At 42.8% G+C, this 21,518-nt stretch overlaps 2 protein-coding genes across 14 annotated transcripts in view; one reads left to right on the forward strand and one right to left on the reverse strand.

The window, feature by feature from the left end:
* The window catches only part of MGLL (monoglyceride lipase), a 145,897-nt gene that overhangs the window by 74,179 nt on the left and 50,200 nt on the right, over positions 1-21,518 (reverse strand). The window contains exons 1-2 of one of the 10 annotated variants that reach the window (XM_083603136.1): positions 9,452-9,471; positions 550-688 (exon numbers count right to left, since the gene is read on the reverse strand). In XM_083603136.1, the coding sequence (XP_083459262.1) occupies positions 550-674 (125 nt within the window). In that variant the 5' untranslated portion in view covers positions 675-688; positions 9,452-9,471. Of the gene's footprint in view, positions 1-549; positions 689-844; positions 1,228-1,288; positions 2,714-9,451; positions 9,472-21,518 lie in introns of those variants that run through there. The other 9 variants (XM_083603133.1, XM_083603132.1, XM_083603139.1 and 6 more) reach the window with 9 other exon arrangements.
* Positions 21,270-21,518, forward strand: part of KBTBD12 (kelch repeat and BTB domain containing 12) — a 52,498-nt gene continuing 52,249 nt past the window's right edge. For 2 of the 4 annotated variants that reach the window (XM_083603056.1, XM_083603057.1), the window contains exon 1: positions 21,278-21,493. The gene's annotated coding sequence lies outside the window, so the exon portion shown is untranslated. Of the gene's footprint in view, positions 21,494-21,518 lie in introns of all 4 variants that reach the window. The other 2 variants (XR_014545349.1, XR_014545350.1) reach the window with 2 other exon arrangements.

The raw sequence follows: 21,518 nt of genomic DNA on the forward strand, positions 1-21,518 counted from the left end.
CTGAGATGTATAACCATTTTAACTTGGCTCTGAAGTTTTTACTTACTTGCCCTAAAATAATGGTAAGGACTGTGCAACCTGAACCTTCACACAGCTCTGAAACGCAACAGTGTTTGATTAACATATTTATTTACATGTTGATTTTTCTCACGGCATTTGGTTTCACTGGGTTAAGAAACAGAACTGTCCCAATCTTCCAAGCCTTACTCATGTGAGTTGCTTTTAAGGCCTATTCTAATGAGTAGGAGGATGAATGATTAATAGACAGCTCCTCTCTTACCGCAACAGCATGCAATGCCTTACTCAAGATGGGCTTACCAATAGTTATATTAGTGCAATATTTCAACATGCAACATTACTCCATCACAAATACTGAAGGATCAAGAGTATTACAGCCTTTGAAGTGAAGTTGCTTGGGGCAAGGATCTGTTTGGCAAAGAACACATTCTTTGTGCTACTCTCTGTACAGCAGAACAAACAGGAGTGAAGCTGAATGAAAGGTGTCTTATTTATTTACACACAAGAAACGCTCCCCTTTGCAGTGCTCACCTTGGTGGGGTGGATGGCTTCCAGTATCTGCAGAAAAGGTACTGCCCATCAGCGTTGACCAGATGAGGAAGGTCCCGATATGGGACATTCTGGGGAGTCTTCCGTGGGGAACTTTCCTCTGGCATTCTAGAAGAGTGACCTACAAGGTGTGGAAAGAGGAAATAGACACTTTAAAGCATAATTGTTGGAAAGAGTCTGCATGCAAAGGAATCCGTGAATACAGGGAAGAGAGTAATCCACAGATCAACTTGCACTATTCAAGTAAACCTCTTACACTTTCCAAAGATGCACAAACCTAGGCTGGATTTCTTCTGCTCCATGCAACTGCTCTGCAGATTGAAGGCTCACATTTTCTTTTTGCAGGAAGAAAATGCTCAAAGGGTAGAAAGGAGAAAGAGCACCCAACCACACTGCCTCATTATGGCTTGTAGTCGTCCCCCACTCCTCATCTCCCATCTGTGTTTATTTTCCATCAGTTTAGGGAAGCGGATCTTACACACACAAAAAAGATTTTAGCTGCAATCAAGTGCAAATTGTGAAGCTCCTGTATGGATACAAGAAGCCAGCTGCATAAAAGATTCATCATCTCTTTTTTAAAAAAACAACACACATATCTCCAAAGAACGGCACAAGAGACACTGTAATGAGGTGACTGACACTGCCTTGTTGCTATGATCCTTTCTGACATGTGAGGGAAGGGAGGGTAAAAGAAAACCCCATACAGAACGTCGTAACAAACCTGATTTCATCCTGTGCACGGTTTGCCGGCATTGCAAGTCAAATGCAATCAAGGAGAGCGCTTTGCACGTCGCCGAGGAGCCGCAGGAACACCCCGCCTAACACCCAGCACCCCGCTAGTGGCTAGATCAATTCCTCACCGTTGCAAACGGCAGCTAACTGAGCCGCTACCAGCAGCAATGCTCACTTCCCACCCCTCCTTTGCAAGCTCCTGTGCTCTACAGGGGCTGGGCTGCCTGCGATCGGTTCTCGCTCTAGCTCTTCCCCCTCCCGCGCTCCTCTTTGCAAGTGCTCTCGCGCGCGCTCTCTCGCAGGAGGAAACTGGTCTTAATCAATTTACCACTTCTTGCTAATTTCAACACTCCCCCACCCCGCGCCGTTCTTCTTAAGCAAATCGCGCGTGTGGGCTGGTGGGAGGAAGAAGGTGGGTGATAACGTGTAGCCGGGGTGGGGGGAGGAAGCAAGCAAGCAAGCAACAGTCCGCTTCCCAGAAGCTGCTCTCTCTCTCCCCACTCGCACACGCGCTCGTACACAAACATCAAAGGCACCTTGAACATTCAGCCATGCACCGGTTAAACTGAAAGTTCCCAGGCGGGGCCGGCTGCAGGTTGCTTTCAAACTTTGCTGCCAATACGAGGTCAAGGGAAGAGATGGAAGGGGGAGGAGAGAGATGTCTTTACTGCTGCGACCCCGGTTGGAAAATACCTGGGGTCCCTGCTGCCTATTCCTTTCCGCAAGATCTGCTTCCAAACACCCGGGGATTAAAGCCACCGGGTTACTGCATTTGAAAAGCAAGCAACCTTCCCCCCGACCGCACGCCCTCTGCTTGTGTGTTTTAGGGCTTCAGGAAAGGCAACGGGGAGACCCGCTTTCTGAATAAGCCCGTGTTGCGGAGCGGCAGCAGCGAGCAAGGAGCAGATTCGGATCCAAGCAGGCGCCCGCCGCGAGAGGACGCGATCCGCAACTCCGCCGAGGCGCGCGCGTTGCCTTTCCCGGTGGAGGCGGAGATTGTGGCGGGCGGGCGGGCGAGAGGAGAGGGCTTCGTTACCAGGTGCCGAGACGCGCCGGGCTGCTTGCCGGGGATGGTGCCAGGCGCGGAGCCGCTCGCTCCGTTCGCAGGCAGGTAGACCTTACAAAGCGGCCGAGGCGCCCGAGAGGTTTATTCTAAGGCCGAGGAAATAAACGCCTTCCCTTTCTGGTAGGGCAGGCGGGCGCACAGGAGGAGGAGGAGGAGGAGCGGCGGCGGCAGAAGGACCTCTTCCCCACCTCCTCCGCGCCTTGCTGCGAGAGATCTTCCCACTGGTGGCCACGAGCGGGAGACCTGGCTTGCTGGCCACGCCTGGGGCCGGGTGACTCCTCTGGGGCGCCTGTGCGGAGCCGTTCTTCCTCCTCCCCCGCGCCGAACCCAGAATCTGAGGGCATCGCCTTGTTGGGCGTCAAGGAGGGCAGCGCGGTGCAGTTCCTCCTTGGTGGCGCCTCTCGAGGAGGAACTAAGGCGGCCTCCACCTCCGCATACCTAACTAGCACCTCCGCCCGAGGGGTAAAGCTGCCAGTGGGCAGGGGTTCTGAGGGCAGAAGGCCTGGGCCCCGCTCAGTGGCGGACCCTGAAGCTTTTGGGGGGACTGCAACTTGAACTGTTAGGGGTCCTCTTCGCAACCAGCAACAAGGCCTGGGTAACCATTGTTATCATCTTCACGGGGGTTGCTCCACGACAGATCACCACGTGTGTGTTTTGTTTTGTTTTTTAAAAAAACAACTTTACTACTACATTTCAGGTTTCGATTAAAATTGCTGCACTGGGTTGGCTCACATGAAAAAGTCACGTGTGAATCCCCCCCCCCATGCCTTTATAGTTTTCAAGTTATGAGGAAGATGAAAAATAGGGAAATGTTATATACATGCGTGGATAAAGTTGCTTCTTTATTCGCCCCTCCAGGATTAGGGACCCTGAAGATTAGTTCATTAGTTTCATAATAGATCTGGCCCCATTTAGGGGAATGAGCAGGTGAGGGCCTGGAATACAGCACACTTGGCTCATGGCATTGAGTCACCACATTATACTGCTATTGAAAAGAGGTGTGGGGTGGTGGTCATAAGACCAAAGTTTAAAATTGCCTAGATCAGGGGTCAGCAAACTTTTTCAGCAGGGGGCCAGTCCACTGTCTCTCAGACCTTGTGGGGGGCCGGACTATATTTTGAAGGGGAAAAAATAAACAGATTCCTATGCCCCACAAATAACCCAGAGATGCATTTTAAATAAAAGCACACATTCTACTCATGTAAAAACACCAGGCAGGCCCCACAAATAACCCAGAGATGCATTTTAAATAAAAGGACACATTCTACTCATGTAAAAACACTCTGATTCCCAGAACGCCCGTGGGCCTGATTTAGAAGGCGATTGGGCCGGATCTGGCACCTGGACCTTAGGTTGCCTACCCATAGCCTAGATGCATCCCTGACTAGTTATTCTAAACAAGGGAAAGGAGCACCAGCACTGACTTACAGAGCCCCCCCCCAATACATTTTGTGGCACCCTCTCTCAGCCGCTGATTTTTGAAGGTGTGTGGTTTGAGTAAAATTGGTGGTAGATTGTTTGCGGTTTATGGTTTATTAATCCTCCACCACCAACAATCTCTGTAATTTTGAGCACTAAATCTGAGAGTAGCTCCTGGACCTTAGGTACACAGCTGTAATTTATTGTGAATTGCAGTTATGAGTGTTACTATTAATAGTGCCAAGCATAAATAATAATAGGGATTTTGTTTTGCATTCTGAATACATGGGCCTGACTGTGGAGGATACAGTCAGAATTGTATGGAGTATGAGGGTAAGCTTTGGAAAGTCTCCTGTTCAAATGCTGCCTCAGCATTAGATGACCTCAGCCCCATGGCTCTAATGTGTTTAATAATAATAATAATAATAATAATAATAATAATAATAAAGTTACGCATGGCATACAAAAGGACAAACAGCAGCCAGTTGTCATAGGTAGTTAAAGGACCAAATATCCAGCTACATGAAAGTAGGTTCATATGCTTGTTCTGATATACCATTCAGAATTATTGAGTTGATCTATGTAGAATACACTGTACAAAGTCTGCTTATATATGCTGCTACTATTAATGGTCTCTTGAGTCCACTAAAAAATTAAAAAGCACAGATAGTCACTCAGAAATTTTTATGTTATATGGTGGCACACAAATGTCATTAATAAATAAATATACATTCAAATCACAAACTTCAACATCAGAACATATAATCGCATTTATTTATCTAGATATAGATGTTTGGGACTACAGCTCCCACCAGCCCCAACCATCTGGCTAGCTGGGGCTTAGGAGAGTTTTAATCCAGAATACCTGGAGGGCACCAGGTTGGCAAAGTCTGGCCTAGAATAACAGATGCAATGGGAGATGCCATTTTCTCTAAAGATTGCTTTTCATCCTAGAAAGTGAAGTCCTTGTAGAATACAGTGAGCATCTTTTATGAGTTGTGGTCATAAATAAAATGTAGGCCAACTTTGTTACGAACAAATTGAGTGAAAAGTTATTTATGGCAATTAACTTTGACTTAAGAGCCAAAGTTACTTCTTGATTTAATGAGGACTTCATGTGCATGTTTAAAACTCTCCCATGAAAAACAGTGGTATATAAAGGGCTCAGTTTCTGTTAGATTGTGCCCTTAAAATAGTCTACTGCCTTCTTATGAGGCCTAGGCAGGCTCTCTCTTTGCTTCAAAACTGCTGCATTATTTCAGTGATTTTTGAACTGCTAAAATCCCAAGGCTCCAGCTGGATCTGAACACTTCTGGCTCATGAAATCTACATTCTCTCAAGTGACTGAAGATCTAATGGCATGGTAACAAACAAGTCAAACAAGTGAATCTTTCAGAGCATGTGCCAGATTTTCCTAATCCCAACAGACTCTATTGGGATTTTGAAATGTTGCCTTCATATTATGCCATTTCCTGTAATCCAGAAAGCTAATCAATGCTTTGAGATGCCACAGAATGTCTTGTCTGTTTTCAAGGATGCTTCACAAATACAAAATGTCGCTGCTCACATTTTCAAAACAAAGGGATATACTAACAAAGCTGATCAGAGCCTTATTATGTATTGGTTCTGCAGAAGAAATATATATAAAGCAAAGGAGATGGATAGCATTATTCACACAAAACAAGCAAGGAAATGATAGAAGCAAGCTGTTGGGCTGTAAAGAATCCTTCAGGCTTATGTGCATTATTAAAATGAGGATTCAGGAGCACTTCTAAACTGCTAACTTGCTGTGTCAGGGGAGTGCAACCCCATATAAAATAGGCTGAACACCATCTCCCTGGACATAGCCAGGACATGCCCACAGCACCTCCATCTTGTCATGATTCAACTGTAGTTTATTGGCACGCATTCAGCCAGCCTTTGCTTTTTCTTATATGATTCTGCCAAGACATGCTGTCTAAACACAGTTCAGTTACATTCTGTTTAGTATAACTTTCCATACAGATGAAACATCAACAGAGTAACATGCCATCACCTTCCAGTGGGGGCATTCTTTGGAGAGCCTTCCAAAGTAATTGTAAAGGCCAACCCCTTCTGAACATCCCCAAAATTATGTAAGGATGTTTTGGTTTGGTTCCATTTATGAACTTCTGGAATACACAACTGCCAAGGTCAAGATTAACTGAAGCTACTCTGATGCTGAAGTAACCATGGGAGGGCAATCACACAGGCATGTCTCTGGATTAAATATAAGATGGGACTGGCACCTCCAAAGATCCCCTGATGCTTGTTGAAGTAGTGCAATCATGAGCTATAAAATAAAATAAAATCAGGTACAATTTTTTATTATGTTTCATACTTTCCTCTGAATATTTTATTTAGAGCACATTCTATGCAACCTACTGGGAAAATGGGTAGTCAAACCTTTTCTGTCTCATCCTCATAATGCAGCCAATTATATATATTTTTTTCTTTCAGATGCCTATCAATGTCCAATAGCCTCTAGCACCTTAAGAATTACAGTAAACAGTATCTGGAAAACTAGGCATTGTGCCCAGGTAAATTTCAAATATGGAACAAAAGCCAAGGAGAGGAAATGAAAATGCCAACTACAACAACAACAAATTGAAAAAGTACTCTCAAAACACATTAATAATAAAAAAGAAATCCAAAGCAGATTTTCCTCCTTTTATAGCTTATATGAAATCACATAAAAGGATTTTATTAAAACTTCAAATAGTAAAAAGCAGAATTACAGACTTCCACATATTGTAACATCTTCGGAGTCCATGAATTTCTTCAATAAGCAGAATGGAGGCCTCCAAACAGAGCTGGCAATTGGGGAAAGAGCCTTTTAAACTTTTAAGTATAAAATGTCTTTAATAAAACGAATAAATTAAAATGACTTATTTGTCAACCAGCTGTAATTGTGTGATGTGCTATTTAAAAGATTCAGGAAGTGTCAAATCACCTTTCGGATTTATGTAAAACATGCAATGAACTTTTGGGTTACAACGTGTGTTAATCAGTAGTTCCTGTGAAAGCAAATTCAGGGTGGTAAAAACAAAAATGAGATTGCAGAGAGCTCTAAAAAGATCTTGCCAAGCTGGGGGTTGGTTTCAGACTTCATGCCTGCCACTGAGAGCATCACCTGAGCAGAGTTCTGCTCCCAGGATGCTCTTGCCGGTGCTTTTGCCAATTCCCTCCTCTAGTTGGAGCCTCCACCGGCCAACTAGTGCCCTCTCACACAGTTCCAGAGGATCAGGGAACCTACCTGAAAAGTGTGGGAGGTGGTGCTGGAGACTACAGCACTGGGACAGGGAAGAACAGGGAAGGAGCCTTTATATCCATCTATGGAAGGCAAAGTCTGGATCCTGAGCAAATGGGCAATAAAGGTGTGGTTCAATGGCACATGAATGCAGATGTCAGACTCTTCAGTTCAGTAGCTGGGGCACTAAACCAGCATCACAAGAAGCAACCACAGCAGATACCTTGCAAAAGCAGGTGTCCTTTTCGCCCCAGAATTATACCATGACTCCTGCTGTGTGCATAACCCTGTTCAGCCGGGATTGCAACTGGCAGTGGTATAAAGAGGTATGGGTCTTCTGTGTGTAGTACAATACAGGCTGTAAAGAATGTGCCACATGCACCAGCATCAAAGCTGCCATGCGATCAGCTCCGTTCCTGAAAAATGCAGGAAGTAAAAAGACAGCACACCAATAGAAGTGGAGAGGGCCCTGAACGAGACTTACATTTAAACAGAAGTTGTTACTTGCTTACTGTATGTTTCGGATGGATAAAGTACCTGCGGTGCTAAAATGAAAATGTAATGCATGCCAATATGTACAAAAACCCTCCCAGGGTAGGATAAAGGGCCATAGCTCAGTAGTAGAACCCATGCTTTGCATGCAGACAGTCCCAGGTTCATTCCTCGGGGTCTCCAGGCAAGGCTAGGAAAAATCTGTGCCTGAAACCCTGGCGATCCACTGCCAGTTAATGCAGACAAGGCCGAACTAAATGGAACAATGGCAGCTTCCTGCACCCTAGGTTAGCCCATGTTCTAATAAAATGCCAAGGTCTCAGGTTCGATCTGTTTACAGGCCACTTGCATATTCCTGAATTGCAGGGGGTTGCACCAGATGATTCTCGGGGGCCCTTCCAACTCTACAATCCTATGATACCTATTTCCCATTTCTTCCTCGATAGCCCTGGGTATGCAAGGAATGCAGAATCACCCTCTGCATAGTTTGGATTAATGCCATTGCAGACACACCTCTTGTACTCTGACACAACCATAGGAGAAATTAATGAGCAGCAGCTGGCTGGCGGCCTGCTGTTCATCCTGGTTTAGATCCTGAAATAAGAATGGCCACCTGAGGAAATTCCATAGTGAAGGAGAAAGGGATCCCAACTGTGCAAGGTCATGTCAAAATATAGATGTCCCGGTCAGCCGTGGCTGCTTGCTGAGAATTCCAAGCAGTTCTGCCTGTATGGGAACAGCCAGAGGCAGATGACCCCATTGCTGCATCTCGCTAAGGACTTTGCGGAAGCACACATGCTAAAGCCAGCAACATTTTCAATTGCAGCCTTGAACAAATGGCATGTTTACATATAATTGTTCTAGCAGGGTCATGTTTGCTTGTTGGTATACATAAAGGTTTGGTTCCCCAAAGGGAGTTCACCGCATGACAGTTTCCATTGAGTCATAATGGAAATGTCATTCCCCTTTCTGGCAATGTTACATTACACCGGGGAACTGGGGAGGGGGAGTGGCTATACTTGCTACGCGAATAAAATTACTTTCTCTTTCTCATCTTCCACAAAACAGGAAGTAAGAAATAAAAGTAGCCACATTGGCCTCTGAGATGTGTACAAGGAATAAATACTTTTTGCCTATTTCCTGGACACATACCACACACAGGCTTACTCATGAGACAATTACAAGAACTTCTAATTTCCCTGTCATGTAATGAAGGGTTGGAGCCCTTTCTTTCCCCCACTTTGAATCCCTTCCATTTCTGCCTATGGGATATACTGCTATATTTGGGTATTGCAAATATTTTCTAATGGTACATCACAGGATGCCTGCTCAAAACTACTTCAGGTGTGATAGCCCTTAATATTCATATGGAAAAGATGAATTGGCAACCAACATTAGGTACATCCATCTCTCCATCTTTGAAGCCCTAGCATAGGGGTGGCTAACCCATGGCCCACATTTGCCCCCAAAGTTTTTATGGTTCCCAAGCCACCCTCAAATTTGTTGTTTTCTAATGAAGCTAAGGGAAAAAAACGACTGTTTCCATGCCCCACCCCCCGTGATGCCAAGCCCTTTGTCCATTTTTCTTTCTTTCCTGAGTGCCCTCACAGTAACCCCACTGTGATACTAAAAGTATTTTGGGAGGTTCCTGAAGGGCTCCCGAAAGTTATCCTTTAAAATAACAACTGTCTACTCCCACAGATCCCTTGCTGCGAGTCTGTTCTTCCAAAAGCTTTTTCTTCCCACCCCCCAAAAATGTGCGCTTTCAAAAACCCATGTTGATGTGCAACTCCCAGAGAGTCCTCCATGAGTCAATGTGACCCTTGGCCCCCAAAAGGCTAGTCACCTCTATCCTAGCTAAAGACGATGACTTGTGCTTAATTCATGTTGTAATTTTGCTTGTTTACCTTATGATGCAATTGTTTAGTTGTTTTTCTGGTTGGCCACTGAGAGAAAAGGATGCTGGACTAGATCCGGAAGGCCTGTTCTTATGTTCTTGAAGACAGCTATCAAGTCTCCCCTTAACCTTCTAACAAGCCCACCTCTTTCAACTGTTTCCCGTCGCCATCCTCCGGGCACACACTAGGGCAGGGGGCGGGGGGCAGGGAGACAATGGGAAGTGGTAAGAAGCGGGGGGGGGGGCTGTTCCAGGGACATCCCAGGAGGGGCATGTATGCTTGGAGATGGGCGAGTCTGTAACAATGGCACAGCGTTTCAAGCGACTTCTTTTGTGTTCTCAGTGCCAAGGTTCTCAACTTAGTAAAGCCTGTGTATAAACCCATCATTATCCTGGCTACCTTCCTCTGGACTGTTAGTAACTGTATTGCATTTGCATTGTAAATGTATTTCACAAATGCTACTGGGGAAAAGAGGTGGCAGTTGGCAGTTGGCTGGTTATTCCATTAGTTCATTCTTTGAGCATGTGGGAGTGTGGTGACTTCAAGCAGACGCTTTCTGAAGGAGTTTGTGAGGACAGTCAAGTTGTGGATAAATAACTCACGCACTGCTATGAAGGAGTTTTGAAAACAAAAGGACTAAACCCTCTCTTGGACTCAGGGAAGAGAAACGCATTGTATTCATATATGAAAATATATGAGAATATTTGTTGTTCAACTGCTGCCAACCTGACAAGTAAATATTTATTTTCAAGTTTGTGTAAGGAATATGTCAATTGGTAAAGTATGAGACTCTTAATCTCAGGGTCTTGGGTTTGAGCCCCACGTTGGACAAAAGATTCCTGCATTGCAAAGGGCTGAACTAGATGACCTTCATGGTACCTTCCAACTCTATGATTCTATGATTTTATGACGAATATCTAACACGGACTTGCTCCAGTTTGTCAAAATCCTTAATATGCGACACTTAGAACGGGACACAGTACTCCCAACTCTTTCTATTTCTATTTTCTCAATGCAAGCTGCCTGGGTAGTTTTGGGTCAGTCACTCTCTCTCAGCCTAACCTGCCACACAGGATTTTTGTGAATGTAACATTTGTTTGTTTGTTTGCTTGCTTGCTTGTTTCACTGCATTTATCTCCCACCCTTTTCTCCAAGGAGCCTATGGTGGAATATATGGTTCTCCTCTTCCTCATTTAATCCCCATAACAACCCGTGGGGAGGGGACCATGCCCACCATCCTTGCAGGAAAGATAAGCTAAAAATAAAAACCGATCAATCACATAAAATGCACATTACTGCTATCTGATTATAAATGCTTTTAACGATTGTGAGCTTGGAACTTGGAGATGCTATTTATTTGGATTAACCAGAAGCAAAAACAGGGGAAGGCAGAGTACGATTCTGTATACATCAGGCTTGATGGCTGCCTTCTCAAATTCAGAGAGTAACTGTAGACAAAGTAATGTGTGTATCCAAGGAGCTTGGTTTGCTGTGAGCATGATCTTACTTGAATATGAGAGAACTCCTGCCTAACCCAGCTAAGTACCCAACATTGCCATTTACTTAAAAGGAATGTATAATGCAAATGGGACCACTTGCGTCTTCTGTGTGTGTTAGGCAGGTGCTTAAGTGCTTTGCTGGAAGAAACTGTACTGGCTGCGCTGCATCGTGTAGAATCAAACCCTTCAAGCGTACAAACAGCACATCTCACTCCCACTATATCTGCATGAATGCAATGAACCCAAGCTGGTATGTTGTTAAGAGGGTAAATGATGCCAGGGGTGTTTGGGGTGGTTTCCTTTTAATAGAGGAAAGAAATCAACTGCATATAATTAGAGCAGGGTATATAGTAGGTGGTGTGAGAACAATGGAGGAAAGAAGTAGAAATGAGTGGGGGAAGTACAGACTGATGAGAGAGAGAAAGACCATAAAGGGGGGCGGGGGTGAGAAGACAGTGTTGTGCCTGCCGCTACACATTCACAGCAGGATTTGCAAAGGATTACTTCATTTTGGCATCCACAGGTAAATAGAATTTATAAGGTCCTTCTGCTCCACTTCACTGCAGCAACCTCTTTAATTGCAGAAGGGTAATTTGATTTGTGAAGAAGATTTAATCAGATGCATGTGCCAAGCCATTTGCAATTCTGCTGAATAGGCGCATGAAGATCTGCTTCACTGATGATGACAATGGCAGTGTGTAGGAAAAAAATTATGCAAGAAGCAGTATTAATGTGAAATCTGGGAAATATGGATAGGACAAAGAAACATTAACAACGAGCCATGTCTCTAAGTTAAGGTAGCAGGAAACTGCTAGGAAGAGCAGCAGACAAAGGAAACAACGGGATATGAAGCATGAACAGGAGGAATTTGCATGTGTGTGGGAAATCCCACACACAGAGCGCTCCAATAACATGCAAAGTGGCTTGAGAAAGGGACATCCAAAATGCTCACATGATCCAGGTGACCTGCTTATAAATGGCAGAGAAGTCATTTACCAGTCTCCTGGGAGAGATTGGACATTAAGGAGAGGACCAGGTTACTGGAAGAGATATGATTCTTGATACCCAAGGATGGATGCCAGGAGCTGTAGCACAAAGCATGGGTACAGGCCAGAAAAATATCAACCCTGCAGATTCACAAATACATTTTTGTGTGTGCGTCAGATGCTTTGGCCCCAGAAGATAATGTTGAAAAGCACTGAAAACCACTGTGCTGGATTTTGGGCCACACTAGACTGGTGTTTTTTGTGGTTACTGTATATTCTGCAACATGTCAACAGTGCAATGACAGTGCATTAGTGGTGGGTTTATAATGGACACATCATTTGGCTTTATTAGTTCTGCAATGATTCGCCAATGTTACCACATTATTGCCATCTGGAAGGACACTCTTGCACTACAGCACAAGAAAAGTTGGTCAAAAAAATAATCTGGATCATTTGTGGTATAAAAACATGCAAGATGTAAACAGGAACTTAAATGCACTGATTGGAAATGAAGTAGTATAATTGCTGCAAAACTTTTGCAGGCATAAACATATAACTGCCCCACTACCATCGTAATCACAAATCATCGGGAAAGCACAATAGAAAGGGTGTTTGGAGGGGCTCTTTGTGTCATTGCTACCTCTCACTCTTGCCACCTCTCACTCTTGTTCAAGACCCAAGGCTACACAAAGTGTGGAATCCATGAATGTCCATGAGATGCTCTGGATTCTAGCAAAGAAAGGTCTCTGGGATATTATTATATTATATTATATTATATTATATTATATTATATTATATTATATTATATTATATTATATTATATTATATTTATTATATTATATTATATTATATTATATTATATTATATTATATTATATTATATTATATTATATTATATTATTCCTAGGGAGGGACACGGGTGGCGCTGTGGGTTAAACCACAGAGCCTAGGACTTGCCGACCAGAAGGTCGGTGGTTTGAATCCCTGCGACGGGGTGAGCTCCCGTTGCTCGGTCCCTGCTCCTGCCAACCTAGCAATTCAAAAGCACGTCAAAGTGCAAAGTAGATAAATAGGTACTGCTCCGGCGGAAAGGTAAACGGTGTTTCCATGCGCTGCTCTGGTTTGCCAGAAGGGGCTTAGTCATGCTGGCCACATGACCTGGAAGCTGTACGCCGGCTCCCTCGGCCAAAAAAGCGAGATGAGCACCGCAACCCCAGAGTGGGTCACGGGTCCCTTTACCTTTACTATAAATTCCTAGAGAAGAAAACAATATAGAGAAATAGGAGCTACTCTTGGATCCTATCATTACTATAAATCAACACATATGAATGGCTACAGAGCAAAACAGGCACTCTAGTGCTTGGCCTAGACAGAGGATCCTTGAAAAGCATCTGGCCTTGAAAAAGTCTACTTGCACCTCATAAGTTAAGCTAGTTAACACTTTAAGAATCGTGAGCATAGGCAGCATTTATCTATAGTTGGGTGGTCCTTGACAAAGGTGAATGTGACATTTATCTTAAACAGATGCTGGGTGGTCCTTGGCTACAGCATACAGTGAATAAGCAAATCCTTATCCTTAAGCAAGAAACACATGTAGCAGGGAATCTCTACCAGGGTGTAGCTGACCCTAAAGACAATAAAGCTAATGGTAAAGCTCTTACTGGGGGTCTAATGACATGTCTACATGGCTGTGTTCCACACTATCATTATGGCACCAGAAGCAAGGGGAACACATGGAAAGCATCTCCTCCAAAGCAGACATAATTTCCATCCCCTGTGAAGTCAGAAAGTTGGTTGTGCAGATTGGGTGGCCAGTACTGATATCTAACCAATTCCTTTTTGCACTCTGACTGCCAGGAACAGAAGAGACAAAATATTGGCATCACTGTCCAAATACACTGCATGAAACATACAGTCAAGCCCTTTCCATGCCTCATGCCAGTATGCCACAATGGAACCCTTCGTGTGAGCATTAAAAACAAACAATGCCCACAAGGCATTCTCACAGCTTCCTAATTCATTCTTTCTTTTTTATTTTTAGCATTGATATGTTGTAATAAATAGATTTCCTTTTTTCCTTCCTGTTAAAGCTTTGCCAATGGCCTCTCATATCTCTCCCATCCAATATTATATTTTGTTGTTTTAAAGGACACCATCCGCCGGAAAGGCCTTGTGTGCATGCTCCATCAAAATGAATGGGAGTGGCTCTAACTGCCAGATTTGCTTGCATAATCCCCATTTAATTGCATAATCCCAATTCAGGACCACAATACCACAAGGACCACCTATCTCCATATGAACAGCCCTGGACCCATCATCTAAGGCCCTTTTTTGTGTGCCTCCTACACAAGAGATCCAGGGGTGGCAGCACAAGAATAGGCCTTTTCTTCAATGGCTCCCTGCTTGTGAAATAAGCTCACCTGGTAGGCTCACCTGGCACCTTCATTGCATCTATTTAGGCATTTCTCTATAACCAGAACTTTGGCTGATTAACATTATATGGTCTTTAAATGTGTTGAAGGGGCGAGGGTTCTTGGTTTGTGTTTCCTTTATTATGTATTTTGTGTTCTCATTTTGTATTTTTACGAGGGGAACCGCCCTGTGATTTTCAGATGAAGGTTGGTTGTTAATAATAATAATAATAATAATAATAATAATAATAATAATAATAATAGGAACCATGCAATGTTGAACATGTGCTCTTATGTAGCTTCCACTCCTTTCAATGAAGGCTGTATGGGAGGACTTATTGGTCGGTTGTATTCAAAGTAAACTTCTGAAGAATCTTTGATATTACATTCTAAATGTTCTAATATAAATAAATATGTTCATTTAAATATTTATATTTATATTTATAAATATTTTAGAAGCCGGAACCACACTGGGGCAACAAGATACACTGTATTTTTCTGTGTATAAGACAATGCTTTTTGCTTTAAAAAAAAAAGGCAAAAATTGGGTGTCATCTTATACACAGATAGTGAATGCAGAGGGGGGACGTGCAATTAATGGCAGGAGATTGGCAGCGGCAATTGGGCAGGTGATTGGTGGCTGCGGCAAGGCCTGCTGGCGACTGGCTGTGGCTGCGGCAATTGGGTAGGCGAATATGGCGGCTGTGGCAAGTGGACGGGTGGGTTGTTTGTGGTGGCAAGTGGGCAGACAACTGGCGGCTTCGGCAAGGTGTGTGATCGGCAGTGGCTGTGGCAAGCAATCGGCAGTGGTGGGCAGGTGGGTGAGCGATTGGTGGAAGCGACCTCCCACCCATCCCCCAAAAGCTAAACAACTTAATTTCTTAATTTTGGGTTAAAAAAAATAGGGGGCGTCTTATACATGGGGGTGTCTTATACACAGAAAATTACGGTAATATGCTTTGCATTTCCTCCCGCCCCCAACTGAATTTGCATGGGAATCCTGTATGTACCACTTTCAAAAGAATATAGATGCACTACAGAGCATTTAGTACAGCATAGGGAAACAAGGCAAATACTGTAGTTTTGAGCACTAGAGGGCAGAGTAATGATGACTTCATTTGCCAAGGGTATCCACTGACACCTTTGAACAACCTTTGCTTCTTAGAAACCTGCTCTGTCATGTGCCTTTTATTGTTTCCTTCCCCATCAACGGGTTTTGACTCGCCTCTGATGTCACTGTCACAGTCCTCTCTGCCCCGCTGTCACAACTGCTGTGAGAGGGAGCAGCACCCGTTTCCTGGAGCAGAGGAGGACTTAAATGAAGTGCCTGGAGGGAGATCTTAATCTCCTCATTGTGGATACAGACAACATGTTCAACAGATCTGTTCTTTGATGACATTTCCCCAGTTGCCATGGTGGGAGCCCTGTGAATACTGGAGAGGCTGTCAATCATTTCATTAGCCACAGCGGTTTTTCAAAACATATTTCTGTTCATTTACATTTGTAACCTGGCCTGCACTACGTAGTTCCAGGACTGGCAAGAACACTGATCCATCTAATTCCATAAGCAGATAAAACAACACTGAATTTTGTGTATGTTTTTAGCTGAAAGGACCCAGCCATTGGCAGCATGGCAGGCCCACAAGAGTTTTGTTGAACATCCATGCTAGTTTCACAGAAAAAGCCAAGCCATTGTCTTCCTTTTGGCTGGGCTTTCTTTCCATCTTCCGGCAGCTAATCCTCCCCAGATAAACACCGGAAGATTGGGGGGGTGGGGGGGAGCAGTGAGACAATGGCACAACTCCTTCTCTCCAGCAAAGGGCTATTCCTGCTCTGTTGAGTTGAGAAGGGGAGGGTCCACCCCCCCCCCCCCGTTTCAGGCTGCCACAGCCTTCCCTGCTGTTGAGATAGTTGTGGGAGGGAAACTTTGGGGATTTTAAAGGCTTTTTTCCCCTGCAGGAGAAGCTGCAATATGTCACCAGGTTTTCATTCTACATTCTGAAGCCTATGGGCAATTTAGTGAATAAGCTAAAGAGTGCCGGAGGGCTGCTCCAGTGTAATGACCCCTCCAGACAACCTGTTTATTCAACAGTCACCCTGATCTGCTTGCACAAAGCTTATGTGGAGGTTGGGTTATATCTCCCCTGGGCCATGGCGCCTACTCGGTGATTTAGTTTACTTACAGGTTGACACGAAAATAAAATGCATACTTTTATGCAGAGCACCTTCTGAGCAAAGGTGAGGTGAAAATGCCAATGAATAAATAGAATATTTAGGCACAATACTGCGCCAACTACATAAGAGTATGCTGAAAATGCACCTCTTTGCCTTGTCCATTGGCACCTATTTTGAAAGACCCAGCTGCTTGACTTCTGATTGAAAATTGTTCAAACCAATTTTTATATTGTGTTTCTACATTGTTGTAACTTGCCCTGGGCTATTATGGTGAAGGGCGGGTAGGTAGTAACTGATGATAGCACATAAATAAATAATTAACATTTTATTGGGGGAGGGGGGATAGAAAAAGTGTAGCATAAAAAGAAGCAAAACCAATTATTATTAGCAACATAGGAAGCAACCATATACTAAGTCAAATTGTTGGTTTATCAAGCTCAGTATTGTCTAAACTGACTGGCAATGTCTGTCCAAAGTTTGAGACAGGAAGTCTCTCTGAGTCACAACTTGAGATGCTGGGAATTGAATCTGGGAGCTTTGGCATGCAAAGCAGATACTCGACCACTTCCCCATACGTGTATTCATTGCTTAGCTTGGGTGTAATTTCCCACCAGGGCTCCACACATACATCTTCTTTAAAACAAACAAAAAATTTTTTTCCTTCTAGTAGCACCTTAAAGACCAACTAAGTTAGTTCTTGGTATGAGCTTTCGTGTGCATGCACACTTCTTCAGACACACTGAAACAGAAGTTGCCAGAAGTTGTTTCAGTGTATCTGAAGAAGTGTGCATGCACACGAAAGCTCATACCAAGAACTAACTTAGTTGGTCTTTAAGGTGCTACTGGAAGGAAAAAAATTGTTTTTGTTTTGACTATGGCAGACCAACACGGCTACCTATCTGTAACATCTTCTTTAGTAATTTTTGCAAGGCATATCAGTATGGCACTGACTGCATGGCTTCTGAGCCCTTCATATGCTATGGCAGCAATACCCTGGCTAAGTGTCTCCTATGCAAGACCCTGTGGCAGCCATATAGGGTGTGCAGTGCATGAGAGTCGACAAGCTCCAGGGGCCAACCAAAAATGATAATTTTGTTGCATGCCACAGTTACGCAATAATTTCAGTGTTTTATTTCTTATTTCTGATAATATTCTAATATAACTTTGTCACATCAATTAGCATTACGCATTAAAATGCACCCATAATTTCTGTATGTTCTAAAGATAGGTTAACAAGCAAAATAAATAAGCAGGACTAATTAACTAACTGTGTATTATCTGTGGTCTCCCAAAATGGAGCCTAGGAACTTGAAAATGGCAGTAGCTTTGTCAAGGGAGCAAGGGTTGTCATGCCACCAAGGAAGATCTTGAATTAAACCCCCTAGACTCCAGGGATAGCATACAATTCACTTGTCCACAAAGGAAGCAGATTATCTTTGTAATATCAAATTCATATGGATAAATATAAATTCTCTCAAGTATTTATAGCCCAGCCTTTCAGAAAAGTGCCTTTTTAATGCTTCGTCTTCTTTTTTATTACTGGTGATGATGTCAACATAACCTACTTTATAAGCCCCACATAACTAATATAACAAAAGAGAGAGAGAGAAAGAAACTGTAATTCTTTGCTGGATGGCACGTTGCCGCATTTCAGCAGCCAAAGTGGACAGAATTGTGGAGGAAGTTTTATTATTGTGCAGGCTGGCTCTCTCATGCTGCCTTCCCAATTGACAAAAGCACCATCCATCATGCTTTGCATTCCAATTTTTCTATGCGTTCTTTTCCAGCTCATCATAACATAATTATGTCCCTTCTGTTTCTCCCAGCCAGGAAGTGGGACTTTTCGTCTGCTAAGGCAACATCTGCATAATATAAAGATGACAAACCCTCAACAATAGTGAAAATGTGGCTGAAACTTGCCCATATTACATAGTTTGTAAATGTTGAGAGGTGCATAGCTGATTTCCAAAGGGAGTAACGTGGGCCTGCAACTTCATTGGTTACCATTTGCAAATTTTATGCTACTACGTGCTTACGGGTCTCAAATCTTTGAAGACCCTAGGAACACTGTCCTGGTAAGAAGTGACTAGCACTGGGGAGGACTGAGTTAAGAATGGTTGCAGACCTTTAAGAATATTACTGTGGAAATTCAAAGCTTTCTTCTCACTTAGCAAGAGTAGTAGCAGCACAATATACATTTTTGTGGCTATGTAATCACCATATTTGTAAAGCAGTTTACTTCCCCCAAAGAATCTGGACAACTGTAGTTGTCACAGAGCTACAATTCCCAGCCCCCTTAACAAGCTACAGTTCCCAGTTTCTGAGTCTAGGCTGTTTTCCAGAAGTTTTTTAAAATAATTTTTATTAAACATTTTCTTTGTTTACAAAAATATGTGCATTGTCTCTTTCTTCAGGTTGTGTTTTCTACAGATCAGTTATGTTTGTTTTGAGACAGTGTTATATTGCAAATTGCTTCTGAAGCAATGCCAAAATTGGATGTGAAAACTCAGTGTCCATCCATTAGCTCCCAAAATGCCTGAAGGTGATCCTGTATCTTTTCAAAGAGAACTTTTAATGGAACAGATACAACATATGAGTCAAGTGTTGGATCTGAAAATTTAGGGTCCAACCAACTACCAAGTCTCAGCATGCCTGAGCATGATCCCAGACTTTCCAAGAGCATCTCCAAATACATCTCACACCCCAAGGAAGCATGATTAAGCAAATATATTGAGTAAAGTAAGAATGTAAGCACTGGTTCATTAACAGTTTGAGGAAGCCTGGCATAAGCCCTTGAGTGTGCCAAAAATACTTCTTTAAACACCGGTACTCGAAGAGGGTAAGGATTTGCTGATTTGATTATTTAAATGGGAATACAAAAAGGGGAGGTGTGAGGAGGCCAAGGAAATAAGCTAATGAGTTCAAAGTTACAAAAAAGGATTTGTTTTTAATTCTTTTTTAGCTATTTGTCTTTTGTATTTTGTATTTTTATTCTTCTTTTTTATTTTTTATGTATTTTTCTATGTTCTCTTTTTTGTATCTTTTTCTTTTTATATGACTTTTTTTTATTTTGTAAACTTATGTTTTTGTAAAACTTCAATAAATATCTTTAAAAAAACACAAAAAACACCAGTACTCTAAATTTCCCAGTCTTGATTGTTTCTAGTTTCTAGCAAATCAATCAATCAATCAATCAATCAATCCAGTTTCTTGCAAGAAAAAAGGTACTTACCTTTAATTTTTATTTATTTAAATGAAAGAAGACATATAAATTTGTCATGGGGAAAGACAAATCTGCAAATATTTTCCCTTTTCCTTTTCGTTCCCTCATTTTGTGTTTGTGTAAAAGGAAAACACAAGACACACAGTGAGCTAAAACAACTGAAGAGTTATTGAGAGTCCGTTAAGATAACAAGCCTAGTTAGAATGGTAAATCTTGATAAAGAAACAGATTTCAGTTCTGATAAATGTTTACAGTGAATCAATGGTAAAAAGAAAGAAAAGTATATGTTTCAATATTATGAGAATTGCTTATCCTTTTAAAGAAAAAGTGTAAGTACCTCATTCTATATTATTTTTTAAATTGCTAGTTAAAAATAGGTCAAAATTTAGATATGGAAAGTCATTTTCAGTGGTACAACAAAAGTGATCTGGATGGTGTAAATTAAAACCTCTTCATGCATTTGGTTCCTTAATCTCATTGGATGTCTTCTTGATCTGAACCTCTGAGAACCAAGGGAGAAAAATTAAATTTCATGTCTGCATAGCTAATTCCACAAGTCTAAAGAACTTTTCAGTTTTCCTTCTTACTCAGAGCTGATCTTTAAAGCTTAATCTTCAGTTAAGAATAGCTCTTTAATCTTCAGTCATAAATTGATCCCCATGCCAACATTTTCTTATTCTGAAGACACCACTTTGTACTGTGGTCAGTACAAAGTTACATAAGCAAAGCAGCTGAGAGGGAAGCTGCCATTGTCTGTGGAACCTTTACTAAGGCTTCTCACTGAGGTTTATTAAACAAAGCTTTATGCAACTCCCTGGCAGAGTTCTTAAGGTTATAGCACAGTTTCTCCTATATACCATACATTCAAAAACATTTAAAGCACACACACACACACCCCCGCAAGAATGCTGGGAATTGCAGTTTATGCCTCACAGAGCTACAATTCCCATCCCCCTTAACAAACTGCAATTCCCAGGATTCTTGGGGGTGGCACACTTTAAACGTGCAGCGTCTACACAACCTTTTTGTATGGACTGGTTTCTATATCATGCTAAATCAAACCATTTCTTTGTGTGAATGTGTTCAGGTTCCTTTGCTCCTCCCCAGTTATTTTTGTTGCTGTGCCTTAAGGACAGCTCATGGTTAGCCTGCAGAGAGCTAAACCATGGGTCTGTTTTTGGACAATACGCTAAACCAGACGTTGGCTTAGCTCCTCTCTGGGAGCCTGCATGTTCACGCTAAGCCATGCTTTGACATGCAAACTAGGCCAATGTGAAGAGAGTGGGGCATGAGCACAAATAGAGGATTGTCCTCTGTAAAGTTGAGCACATGGCCACCATAGTCCTTCCCCATCAGTACAGCAAAAGCAAGGCTGACTTGCCCCAGTTAATAAAGTCCAGCTCCAAGTCCCAGTTCTCTTAAAATTGGTTCACCATTTTATTTTTATTGCTACATGTCAATTTATACAGGGGAAGCACAAATGCCAGGTGGCGAGTTGTCTCACCAAGTCCCAATGTGCCCCCGCGATGTGACATTAATACAGCTCTCTCAAAGTGCCAAGTCAAATAATATTGAGCCAAGCCTATTTATATCTCCAGGCTTTCATTCCATCCACATGTGACTCTGGTATATGCACCAGGCAAAAGGAGGCTTGCTTTTCCTCCTCTCTGTCTGTACCTCTCTACTCCTCCCACCCGGTCCCCCAAAGCAGGAAAGACCCAGAAGTAACAGAAATTACAGAAATGCCGAGAGAAAAAGGTAAATATGCCTCTTTTGGAAATGG

This window comes from Podarcis filfolensis, assembly GCF_964270895.1.
Source record: "Podarcis filfolensis genome assembly, chromosome: 2".
In the NCBI taxonomy this organism is placed as follows: Eukaryota; Metazoa; Chordata; class Lepidosauria; order Squamata; family Lacertidae; genus Podarcis; species Podarcis filfolensis.